This window comes from Pecten maximus, chromosome 1, assembly GCF_902652985.1.
Source record: "Pecten maximus chromosome 1, xPecMax1.1, whole genome shotgun sequence".
NCBI lineage: Eukaryota > Metazoa > Mollusca > Bivalvia > Pectinida > Pectinidae > Pecten > Pecten maximus.
In genome coordinates this window covers 23209462-23222047 of record NC_047015.1, presented here as the reverse complement: position 1 = coordinate 23222047, position 12586 = coordinate 23209462, and the positions used below count along the sequence as shown (strand labels likewise).

Below are 12586 nucleotides of genomic sequence, written 5' to 3'. Positions count from 1 at the left end.
AGGAGGGTCGTTAAGCAGAGTTGGACCCTGGTTTAAGGAAGTCACGCAAGGATATAGGCCTTGGACTGACATTGCTACTAATGACTGTGGTGTTGGGGAAGTTAGATGTGATACAAACTGAAGTTTATTAGAGACTACAAAGCTCTAGCCTATAACACAAGTTTATCACGGACACCTCTAATATGACATTTAACTATTCTATTTGTGTTGTACAAAAGGAAAAGCTGTCAAAGTCTGCCTTCACTGTCAGTGGATGTTTAACGGGGGTCAACAAAGAAGTGTTTGTCCTCTTATACTAAAACTAGCATTTAAAGCCCGAACAGGTAATTGCTGTGCATATGTTACAAGTATAGGTTTGGCTTTGGTGGAATGTATCCAGGAAAAGTGGTGACCACGTGGTAGGAATTTACACCTATAGTACAGGTGAGAAGACGACTTGTGACACACACGCCTAAGTGGCCGCTGTTGATTACTTCAGTTCTACTTCAGTGTTCTGGCAGTATGTGCCTGGACCTGATGTAGCTAATGAATAAATTGATGTTGCATCAGTAGGTCATAAGAGGAGGCTGATGTTTAGGTGGAGTGTCTTTGACTGCTGTTGTGTCCATCGTGACTATCTACCTGGACAGGTGTTCACTGCTGTCAACTCGCACTTTTCATGACAAGCTGATTAATACATGACTGTTTCCATGGAATCAAAAAACAAGAGCTCACTATGGATAAGATTTCATGTATTTCTAGAGGAATCATAGCTGCTGGGATTAAGCTGATGTACATGTGATCTTGGATTTTTGTATTGAGTATAATGATAATGCTGATTATGAGTGCAGTGATGAGGATGAAATAGTGGGGTCAGTACTGGGATGGGGACAGATGCACTTGTGAGATATGTGCCCATGCTATACCCCAGAGAAAACCGTGAGGTACGCAGTGCTGAGGTCCGCTGCATCAATAGGGGAGGGCTGGATCGCGCCCGTGTCTCCCTCCCCCTGTACAAACGGCACTATGGCCTCTCTAAAGCCATTGTCTGTGTCAGTGCCAAAATACACAGCAGAAGGTAATGTCCATATTATTTTGGAACATTTGATCTTGTAGCATATTTGAAAAAAGAAAATTTCTTTTTATTGACCATATTATAAAAAATTCACAGGGCAAAATAATCTGTGATTGAAAGTCAGAAATAGTAATAAATGATAGGGTGCATCACATATGTGTGACTGAAATTTAGAAATAGTGAAAAATGATAGGGTGCACCACATATGTGTGACTGAAATTTAGAAATAGTGAAAAATGATAGGGTGCACCACATATGTGTGACTGGAAGTTTGAAGGTATCACAGGACAATCAATTGCATTTGTTAAAAACATTTTTGAGCAATATTAGATATTGGTGGGTTGTTACTAGACACGGGTTACTAGTAATTATCAATTAGACATGAAGTAATAAGTTAGAAATATACATGACTTTGTGTCTTATAACTGATGCATGTTACTTATTATTAATTGATGCAACTTAGTATGTATATGTAAAAAGGTACGATTTTATTGAATGGAAAATTCACAGTTAAAATAGGAAAGAAATGTGATAAAATTTCAACCAATGATTTGATATGTCTGTACTTGATGTTGAATTCTCATAAATGTTTGAATAATTTCCCTGGAGAATAGGATCTATAATTATATGTACATGTAGTTGGTTTGTCCCAGAATTGGTTTAGTTCTTAATAATTTATCATGGCTTGCTTTTACAGTTTTCAGCATTGGTGTTTTATGAAGTGGTATTTTTTTTTAATTACATATTTACCATTGAAATATCAGAAATTATCGACTTGGTAACATATATATCATCACTGCTTATATCATCACCCAAGTGATGATTTCGGAATCTTTTTATTTTTGACATATCAGAACAGTGCTTTCTGTTCACTGCAGGACTTATAAACTATAGGACAATTTAGGACCATTTAACACCATATGACTGATTGAGGCATTAAACACTACAGGATATTTATCAGGGTAATACAAAACCATGAAAACATCAGTTTGTTATATAAACCTTTGACTTCAGGATGATATATAAACCATTGACTTCAGGATGATATATAAAACCTTTGACTTCAGGATGATAAACCATTGACTTCAGGATGATATATAAACCATTGACTTCAGGATGATATATAAACCATTGACTTCAGGATGATATATAAAACCTTTGACTTCAGGATGATAAACCATTGACTTCAGGATGATAAACCATTGACTTCAGGATGATATATAAACCATTGACTTCAGGATGATATATAAGCCATTGACTTCTGGATGATATATAAAACTTTGACTTCAGGATGATATATAAACCATTGACTTCAGGATGATATATAAACCATAAACCATTGACTTCAGGATGATATATAAACCATTGACTTCAGGATGATATATATATAAAACTTTGACTTCAGGATGATATATAAACCATTGACTTCAGGATGATATATAAACAATTGACTTCTGGATGATATATAAACCATTGACTTCAGGATGATATATAAACCATTGACTTCAGGATGATATATAAACTATTGACTTCAGGATGATATATAAACCATTGACTTCAGGATGATATATAAACCATTGACTTCTCAGGATGATATATAAACCATTGACTTCAGGATGATATATAAACCATTGACTTCAGGATGATATAAACCATTGACTTCAGGATGATATAAACCATTGACTTCAGGATGATATATAAACCATTGACTTCAGGATGATATAAACCATTGACTTCAGGATGATATAACCTATTAACTTCAGGATGATATATAAAACCATTGACTTCAGGATGATATATAAACCATTGACTTCAGGATGATAAACTATTAACTTCAGGATGATATAAAAACCATTGGTCTCAGGATGATATATAAAATCATTTTCAAAGGTAGCAAAATAAAGATGAAAGTGTGATGTGTAATATCACAACTACTGAAAACCAGAGTCTTGTTTCCAACATGAATCCTATCTAAATGTCAGTGGCAAGCATAGCAACCAGTCTGATATTACACCATAAAACTGATAAGTTTGGATGTGTCTCTCTATCTCTGTCAGTCTCTGAAACGGACCAAGGTTTGTGTACACAACTATTGATGGCTCTACCGGTCTGATGCACGATTCCAGCAGTTGCCAAGGGGATACAAGTAACATGTTCCATTGTTCTGGGGAACAATATCAAACCATGTAAAAATGCTCAATTATAACCAGGAAGTCTTCTATATATGTTTATTTACTAAGATAGATTTGAGATGATGTTGACCTGATCTGATACACTTGCTGCAGGAGTCCAGCAGTTACAAACTGAAAAATCAATATATTCTATGTTGGCTATGGAGGATGAACCCTCCTTGTTTTCATCTTTACATTTTGCTTTCCTTTTGAAAAGATATGGACATTTGTGAAGTTGCACAAGCTTTGAAGTATTTAATTAATATAAAAAAACATATGTTTATATATATTATAACTACTTTTATTGATAAGTTTTGGAATAGTTACAATTTGATTAATTAATTCCCAAACAATAATTACCATGCATTTTGCATGTAAGAATTTTACATTGTTTTGACTTGTAGGAGTACTTGGGCTATGTACCAAAGCTGGCCTAGCTTACTCTACGTACATGTATACCTCATGTTTGGATTAACTACAGGTTTATGTCTTGTGAAGTTTAAATATTTTGAAGCTATAAAATGATGTCTTGGATACCATGGCGGATATATGGTGACAATAAACTTTGTTTGTAAGCTATTGTCCAAGTGACAATCTTTATTACTTGACAGGAAATCCTGCCAAATTTGTTTTTAATGCCCAATGTATTTAGAGAGGAAATCTATAAGGGATGAGAAGCTTTGTAGTTTTCCTTCAGTCACAAATACTGGCCAATGCCATCTTTAACATATGACTTACAGGGTTCCAATAGTTTAGCTAACCCAATGGTGAGAAATGCTGGTTCCTGGCCTAGGGTTGTCTGTAGATCTGATGTCATTAACCATGTCTTTGGTTAGAAATTCTGGCTTGTGTGGTTCCTCCTAATAGGACACTCATGAGTTTTTCGTTGGTCAGAAGTTCTGGCATCTTAGCTGACCAGTGTCACCATGTAACTTTAGATAAGAAGTGGTCAATGTATCGATCTGTAATCTATAAATGCAAAGAAGACTTAGTAACCTGCTTCATTATAGAAGGCAATAGATGATACTTATGTACTTGTCCTTCAAAGGGCTTTTAGCCTGACTAAGTTGTAAACAAACAGGCCGCTAGGCTGTGTTGATTGATTACTGGGTAATACCTGTGGACAGCAGGGGGATTACAGCCCTGTAAACCCTGGCCACTGGACATCTGACCAGGCGGGACTCGTAGTCCAGGTGACCACCATGGTCTTTATTGCTGGTGACTTCCATATAGGATCTGTAACTTCTCCATGCCTTACCCACTGTTGTTTACATTTGCTAGATTTTATAACCAACATTTACCATACAACCGATTCACTCAAGATAGAGTGCCTTTCAAGGTTTGACTTATACCCCGGTAGATGATGTTTCTCTAACCTATACTGCTTTTCAGGCACTATATTACAACCAGGGTGGTTCAGGTTTATCAATGCTTGTACTTGTTACTGTTTTATTTCAATATTCAAAGGTTTGGACAACAGTATATGAGGCTTGTCACATGTAATTTACATGTCTATTATATTCAAATTAAGTTTCAAATGTTTATTGTACAGTTCTAATTTCTTGATATAATTTGATGGCAATACATATACAAACATACATAATAGTTCAACAATATCAGAAGAGTATTGGATTATATTGGATTCAATGTCATTCTCCTCAGTTCTTACGAATGTTTTAGGAATATACAAGGTTGGCCTATTATATAATAATATTCCAAGTAATAAGATAATGTAGCAGAATGTGGTATAGGTCTCAAGGCTGTGTTTACAGGGTCAAAGCCTTGGTGAAACCTGGACTTGACTGAATGCTATTGGTCATTTAGCCTTAATCTAGAATTTGGCAGTCCCAGGTGTTTGCAGTTTCCCTCTCCTATAATACAATAAGTTAGGAATGAGAGTTAAGCTATCAATATTGTGTTACCTAGACAGTGGCTGGCAGTGTTTCTACATCTTAATATGGCTGCATACTATCCAAATCCGTGCTGACATCAATTGTTTCTTTTACTGACAAAGTTATATAAAATTTAGTCAATTGAATCCTAAATTGTACTTTTGTAAGAAGAATCTGTCAAAGCAATCCTTTATTTAGCTGGAATTTTGAGATATCATTACATGCTAATACTTTCTCTTTCAGATATTTTGAATGTATTCCAACAAATGAAATGTTTGATAACAATGGTGATTATGTTGGTGGGGAGCCTATAATGGAATGAAGTGTGACTGAGCTGTTGGTGTATTAGGAGATGGATTGTTGGGCTATCATGCCAAACATACATATGGCCACTTTCACATTACTGTAACAGTTATAAATCAGCATTTTTCAATACCAACAACATAAGGCCTGACCAGTAGAAGAGCCCCTTGCCTTGTCTGTTAAAGGTCTATTAGTTAAAACAGTAATTATACTCTTACACTTCTCCACAAAACAGATCCTTATCTAGGACTTCCCTTATACACCAGAAAACCAGTGTAGATTTGGCAGTGTGATATGATTGGTGTTGATGGATCGACAAGCCAAGGGGCTGTGTTAGTTACAGAGAAACAGCACGATAAATGTTCATAAATACATCTGACATGCCTCACTTCATTATAATGTATCATGTCCATTTTACAGTTGGTTAATTACAGAGGTTCGATGGACCATGTCTGTATGAATGATGTGTGTCTGGGTGGATGTATCTAGGTGTGATCAGCCAAACCTGTCAATATTAGGATGGAATGGACATGTTAGAGCATGCCTTATTAGGTCCCTGGTATACGATCTCCTGTGACAGAGACATAACAAAACAACCGTCGCCAAAATAACAAACTAATGTCTCCTAGTCACAACTTATTTTTGTCTCATATTAAATGATTTTATCACCCTTTAAATAAATAAAAAATAAAGTTATACCAAGTATGTTTGTTTGAGTCAAACAGTTTTGCTAAATAAATAGAGAAATTTGACTATGACATGATGATAATGTCTGTTTTTTTGTCTTGTATGTTAATTTGAAAAAATCAATATACAGTAAGTTTACAACTGTTAGATTTCACACAAAAAACCCATTACAACTGGCTGTATCTGTAACCCACTCACATCAGGTCTACACACAGTATAACTTATCTTACTAACATCAGGTCTACACACAGTATAAACTATCTTACTGACATCAGGTCTACACACAGTATAACTTATCGTTACTGACATCAGGTCTACACACAGTAAAACCTATCTTTACTGACATCAGGTCTACACACAGTATAACCTATCTTTACTGACATCAGGTCTACACACAGTATAACTTATCTTACTGACATCAGGTCTACACACAGTATAACCTATCGTTACTGACATCAGGTCTACACACAGTATAACCTATCGTTACTGACATCAGGTCTACACACAGTATAACCTATCGTTACTGACATCAGGTCTACACACAGTATAACCTATCTTACTGACATCAGGTCTACACACAGTATAACCTATCTTTACTGACATCAGGTCTATACACAGTATAACCTATCGTTACTGACATCAGGTCTACACACAGTATAACCTATCTTTACTGACATCAGGTCTACACACAGTATAACCTATCTTTACTGACATCAGGTCTACACACAGTATAACTTATCTTTACTGACATCAGGTCTACACACAGTATAATCTATCTTTACTGACATCAGGTCTACACACAGTATAAGCTATCTTTACTGGCATCAGGTCTACACACAGTAGAACCTATCTTTACTGACATCAGGTCTACACACAGTATAACCTATCGTTACTGACATCAGGTCTACACACAGTAAAACCTATCTTTACTGACATCAGATCTGTACACAATAAAATCTGTCTTTACTGACATCAGGTCTATACATAGTAGAACCTCTCTTTACTGACATAAATTACTCAGTTTTATAGGAGGTTAGAAAATCATGTTGGACATTATTTTAGTCAGATTTCTCCCATAGAGCTGACTACTATGTTCATAGGAAAATAATTGGGAACAACTTAAGCCTAATTTGATTCCCTGTGATTGTACTTTTTACTATGGATTATCAAGTTGCTCTTATTTTTAATAAAAGAAAATATTCATTTATTTTTTCCAGAAGAGGCTTGGCATCCGTAGTACCAGGTGTCCTTGATATCAACTCTATGGGCCTTCCCCCAGAGTATTTATCCAGTGTAGAAAATGCCATCACAAAGTAAGTCTCCCAACTGTCAATTGTCATTTGCCCTGAGTGTCTATATAGATTTTTTTAATATGATACATAACAAGATAAATGTTTATTATTCCACGATCATGGCTGTATAGAAAGCACCATCATATGATATGCCCTGCCTTTGGTGTATCTTCATAGTTTTTTGTGACTTTGACTTTTGCTCCACAGCTTCAATTATTCTTTCTTCTGACCTTGACCTTTCTCTATAACTACCTGATCCTATTTGTGACTTTACATTTGTTGTATCTCCAAAGCTATAATGGTTCCTCTGTGGAACCTTGACCTTTGTTGTATCTCCAAAGCTACAATGGTTCCTCTGTGGAACCTTGACCTTTGTTGTATCTCCAAAGCTACAATGGTTCCTCTGTGGAACCTTGACCTTTGTTGTATCTCCAAAGCTACAATGGTTCCTCTGTGGAACCTTGACCTTTGTTGTATCTCAAGAGCTACAATGGTTCCTCTATGGGACCTTGACTTTTGTTGTATCTTCATAACTAAAATATTACCTCTATGTGACTTTGATAATTGTTATATCTCTATAGCTACAATGGAACGCCAAGCAGTAGTGGGCGATCATCTCCCACTATCACAGAGACCCAGAGCAATGCTTCGAGTGCACGTGGAGGCTGGACAACAGGCAACACAACAGAGCGGAGCTCTACTGACTCCAACTACTCCTGGGATGTAAGTAATTGTTGATATGTATATCACAGACTGTATGTTGGTACTACTGTAAATGTTAAACATTCTCTATTAAATATCTATTTCCAAAATATTTGAATACTGAAATTGTATGACACATCACTTTAACCTTTTACATACAAAGGCACTATTGACCAACATGGCTGACTTTCTCTATCATGACATGATGATATGGTAATAAACTTTTGACAATAAATTAATATCTTTTCATTATAGTCTGAGATACTAAGATACCAAGTTTTGCTATTTGTTAATACAACCCTTATCCCTCTGTCTTTCCTACCCTGGCTAGAACTGCCATCATGTGTTAGTGACTGCCCTGGATCTAAGCATTGTATTGAATGTATTGGTTATTACAAACCTCAGCAATCCATCACTAAATTTGAATTATAGATAGCTGACAGATTTTGCTTCTAACCCTTCCATAAAGAGAGCCAGAAGAAATTATAAACAATGTCATACAAATACATAACTAAACTTTACATACGGTAAACCTCCAGGTTAGTTCGAACAAAATTAAATAAATATTGACGAACCTGTTCGAATTATTCAAAATTATGCTTCAGAAAATAAGCGTGAGTTCGAACTATTCGAGTCAATATCGGCGAAAATCTCGGCAGAGTAAAATCATTAGACACAAACACATCCGTCGTAAATCTGATACGTAACAACGGCGGCCTGAACAATGGCACATTTATAAGTAAGTAAAATCATAGTATTTTATTTAATTCAATGTTAATTGATCGTTAAACTTCTTCATTTCGCGATAATTATGATGGTTATTGCGCAAAGCCGCTCGGTTATTGCGTAGCTACAGTAGGCCCAAAAAAAGTACAGTACACGTTTCATTTGTGACACAAAAGTTAAACATTTGTACAGTATAATCTTTGCATGGTTATATTTTTATCTGAATCAGAAACTATCGCTATATTATTGTAATAAATGGTCTCTTCAATACATCAAAAGCAGTCTACATAACCTGTTGCGTTTACAAAAGCACTACTGTAAAAATAGGCGATATATGTTGGTAAAATTGGGTCATAACATCAACATGTGTTTTTAAATATGCCCAGTCGTATTATCTACCAAACATAGTTGATACCTGCAAAATTATCCATCACTAATTGGGACACCTGTGGATTGTTTTGACTGGATATGAATGCTTTTCACGTCACTCAGCACGATCGGGCAGCCGATCCTTTCAACTTTACCGCAAGCGACACCTCGCGTGGCCTGCTTACCTAGCGTGAGGTCGTAGGTTTTCAGGTAATACCTTGATTGGCAATACTTAAGAGATGTCCAGTCACAATTAAATAATCATAATGCTAAGTTAACACTAGATATATGTGAAAATACACGGATGATTACGTAGTTTGCCATACAGCGCGAATACAAAGATCGCATGTTATTTATACATTGTTGGGGCCTAAATTTGCAATCAGCTGTCTCATGCGTGGTGTATTTTGCAATGTAAAAAAACCGAATTAACGCTATAATATGTGGCATATATTAAATCACAGACGCATTCTAATGATCACGCATACAATCTAATAAACTAAACGTGCCTGCTGATCAAATTTAAATCTTGGCATTTTTTCTGGGCCTGTCATCGGGGCCGAGTCGTCGCGAGCTTTCAATAGAGTTTGCCGAAAAAAATCTTACTTTACTTTCTTCATTTGACAAGTTCAAACTATCCGAAATAGTGTCTGTTATAAACAGCCAGAGTTAGAACTATTACTAGCTAAAAAATTATTGTTTTTCTAGGAAAAAATGTGTGTTCGAACTATCCGCGTGTTCGAATTAATTGGAGGTTTACCGTAACTAATCTAATCCCATCATTAAGTGTTTAAGTCTGGACAATTGGTGTGACAGCAGACAGACAAGGTAGTATAGGTTGTGTAACGACGACTGGGGTGGTACTATCTGTCCCCACACCAGGCCATGGTACGACGACTGGGGTGGTACTATCTGTCCCCACACCAGGCCATGGTACGACGACTGGGGTGGTACTATCTGTCCCCACACCAGGCCATGGTACGACGACTGGGGTGGTACTATCTGTCCCCACACCAGGCCATGGTGCGACGACTGGGGTGGTACTATCTGTCCCCACACCAGGCCATGGTACGACGACTGGGGTGGTACTATCTGTCCCCACACCAGGCCATGGTACGACGACTGGGGTGCTACTATCTGTCCCCACACCAGGCCATGGTGCGACGACTGGGGTGCTACTATCTGTCCCCACACCAGGCCATGGTGCGACGACTGGGGTGGTACTATCTGTCCCCACACCAGGCCATGGTACGACGACTGGGGTGCTACTATCTGTCCCCACACCAGGCCATGGTACGACGACTGGGGTGCTACTATCTGTCCCCACACCAGGCCATGGTACGACGACTGGGGTGCTACTATCTGTCCCCACACCAGGCCATGGTACGCAGCAGGGATATCCAGTCCTACTATCCACCACTGTGGCAATATGTTGATAAACAAATCAACATTGTCCACTCTCTGCTGAATTGTAGGCAGTTATGTTTTAAATCAAACATCAAAGGTAGAATAATTTTTTGTTGAGTGGTGGGTTTGTTGATTAATACCTGAAGTATGGCAGTGTTTGGTGTTAACACAACCGCTGACTGTCCTGGTAGAGACCTGATGTTTTACACAAACCCTAACTGTCTGACCACCACCCCAGGACAGGTGGCTTGTATTGATTAGTATCATATGGTTTCAAGTGATTTCTATGATCTGGTTATCATGTGTGAACATGTCCACCCTTACTAGATAATATTCATAGTAACAAGGTTATAATTATAGGGGTACATTTTAGGGTCCATTTCCAAATCAACATTCATTCTGTTTTCCTTTTTGCTTTTCTTTTCTTTCCCCTTCTCTCCCCTCACCACATCCCTACCTGAGCTCCTGTCGGCTACCTCCAGCCTAGCTTAGGGTGAAGAGGCCATGTCAGATTACCAACAGTTGTCATTAAGTTTTACATTATTACCAGATTATTCTTCTGTTACCTGTGGTCTGGCTTCACTCAGGTGAAATATTTAGAATAATTGCATTCTTTATACAATGTGGCTATTGATACATGATCGTGTCCAAGTTTGGCGTGAAATATTCTATACTTCATCTGATTTAGATACAAAGAAAAATTGTCAAAGTTAGCTATATGAAAAAGATTTTGTACAAAGAAGGAAGTAAAGTAATTTAATTTCAGATTAAGCAGTACAGAGACATTAAAATCATCACCTCCAACCTCTTCCTGTGTGGTCTCCCTTATTATAAAGAATATATAACAGAAACTTACTCTACTTTTATATAATCACAGCTGCAAAAATACCTGGTTTTTAATAATAAAGCCTCGGTGTTATTGCGGAAATAAAAGTGTCTTAAGATATTAACAAAACCAAAATACAGTAAATACATGCAATAATTTGTAAATATATGCTATAAATATCAGCATTGTGTAGCTGATATTGTCACTTGACCCACGCCAACTGTTTACATTTATTGTTGATGTGTTTTTTTCAGGAGTTTGATAAACAGGCAGCCAAAACAGTACAATGCCTGTTTGACCAGATTGACTCCATGTTATTTGAACAAAACGTAGAAGGACCAAGTTATATACTCAAAGAGTGCAAGGAATGGAATCTCCGGTTTCCTCATTTACGGTTAATATTTTATTTATTTCCTCTCAACAGAAATTTGTTTTAGCCTTTTGATTCCTAAACAGATTACGGTAACAAACATTAGGTAGTTTAGTATATTGATATAAATATGAGGTATACACATGTACTGTAAGATTATTCCAACAGTTTGACAACTCTTTACTTATTAAAATGATTAATGTACTTGATGCACGACCAGGGTATTTTTACAACTGTATTCAATAAACACAGCTAATTCCCTTCATTGTTTACTACCTGCAATGTTAAGAATTGCCTCCTCTTGATCTGTGATTTCTTGCAAAATATTTTGCTGTATTAAACCCTTGCTATATTTTTGTAACTTATGAAATATGACAATTACAAAAATATATTTAATGATAGAAAAATATACCCCAATGATGATATGCGAATCAATACTGTAGTTCTATATAATTGCAACTAAAATTGGGAAACTACCCAACGATGTGGGCAATCACTTATGTGTTGCTCCACTCTCTATATGTAAATGAGCTGCAGAAAATATTTCATGCACGCATGCTCAGACCAGTTTGCTTTGAAGAATGGTGGACTGGTGATCAAAGTCACTTATAAGAAACCCAAAATCGATCAGACATATTGGTTGCTGCAGCAAAAGGCAAATAAAACGGATTGGGTAAAATTACATCATCTACAACTTATGGAGTCAACAAGGATGAACAAACCAATGCTCTTCTGTTTATCATCCTGGGATGAGAATTGGGTTGAATCGCATAAATTGGTTGGATCA

General features: G+C 36.7%; 1 protein-coding gene across 25 annotated transcripts in view; it reads left to right on the top strand.

Moving 5' to 3' along the window:
* LOC117328142 (protein FAM149A-like) overlaps window positions 1–12586 on the top strand; it is an 85594-nt gene that overhangs the window by 52289 nt on the left and 20719 nt on the right. For 21 of the 25 annotated variants that reach the window (XR_004532885.1, XR_004532889.1, XR_004532916.1 and 18 more), the window contains exons 1-4: window positions 145–1057; window positions 7325–7420; window positions 7981–8122; window positions 11684–11823. Coding sequence is in view for 5 of the 25 variants with exons in the window: in XM_033885539.1 (XP_033741430.1) it covers window positions 864–1057; window positions 7325–7420; window positions 7981–8122; window positions 11684–11823 (572 nt within the window). In the remaining 20 variants the exon portion in view is untranslated. Of the gene's footprint in view, window positions 1–142; window positions 1058–7324; window positions 7421–7980; window positions 8123–11683; window positions 11824–12586 lie in introns of those variants that run through there. The other 4 variants (XM_033885644.1, XM_033885636.1, XM_033885626.1 and 1 more) reach the window with 3 other exon arrangements.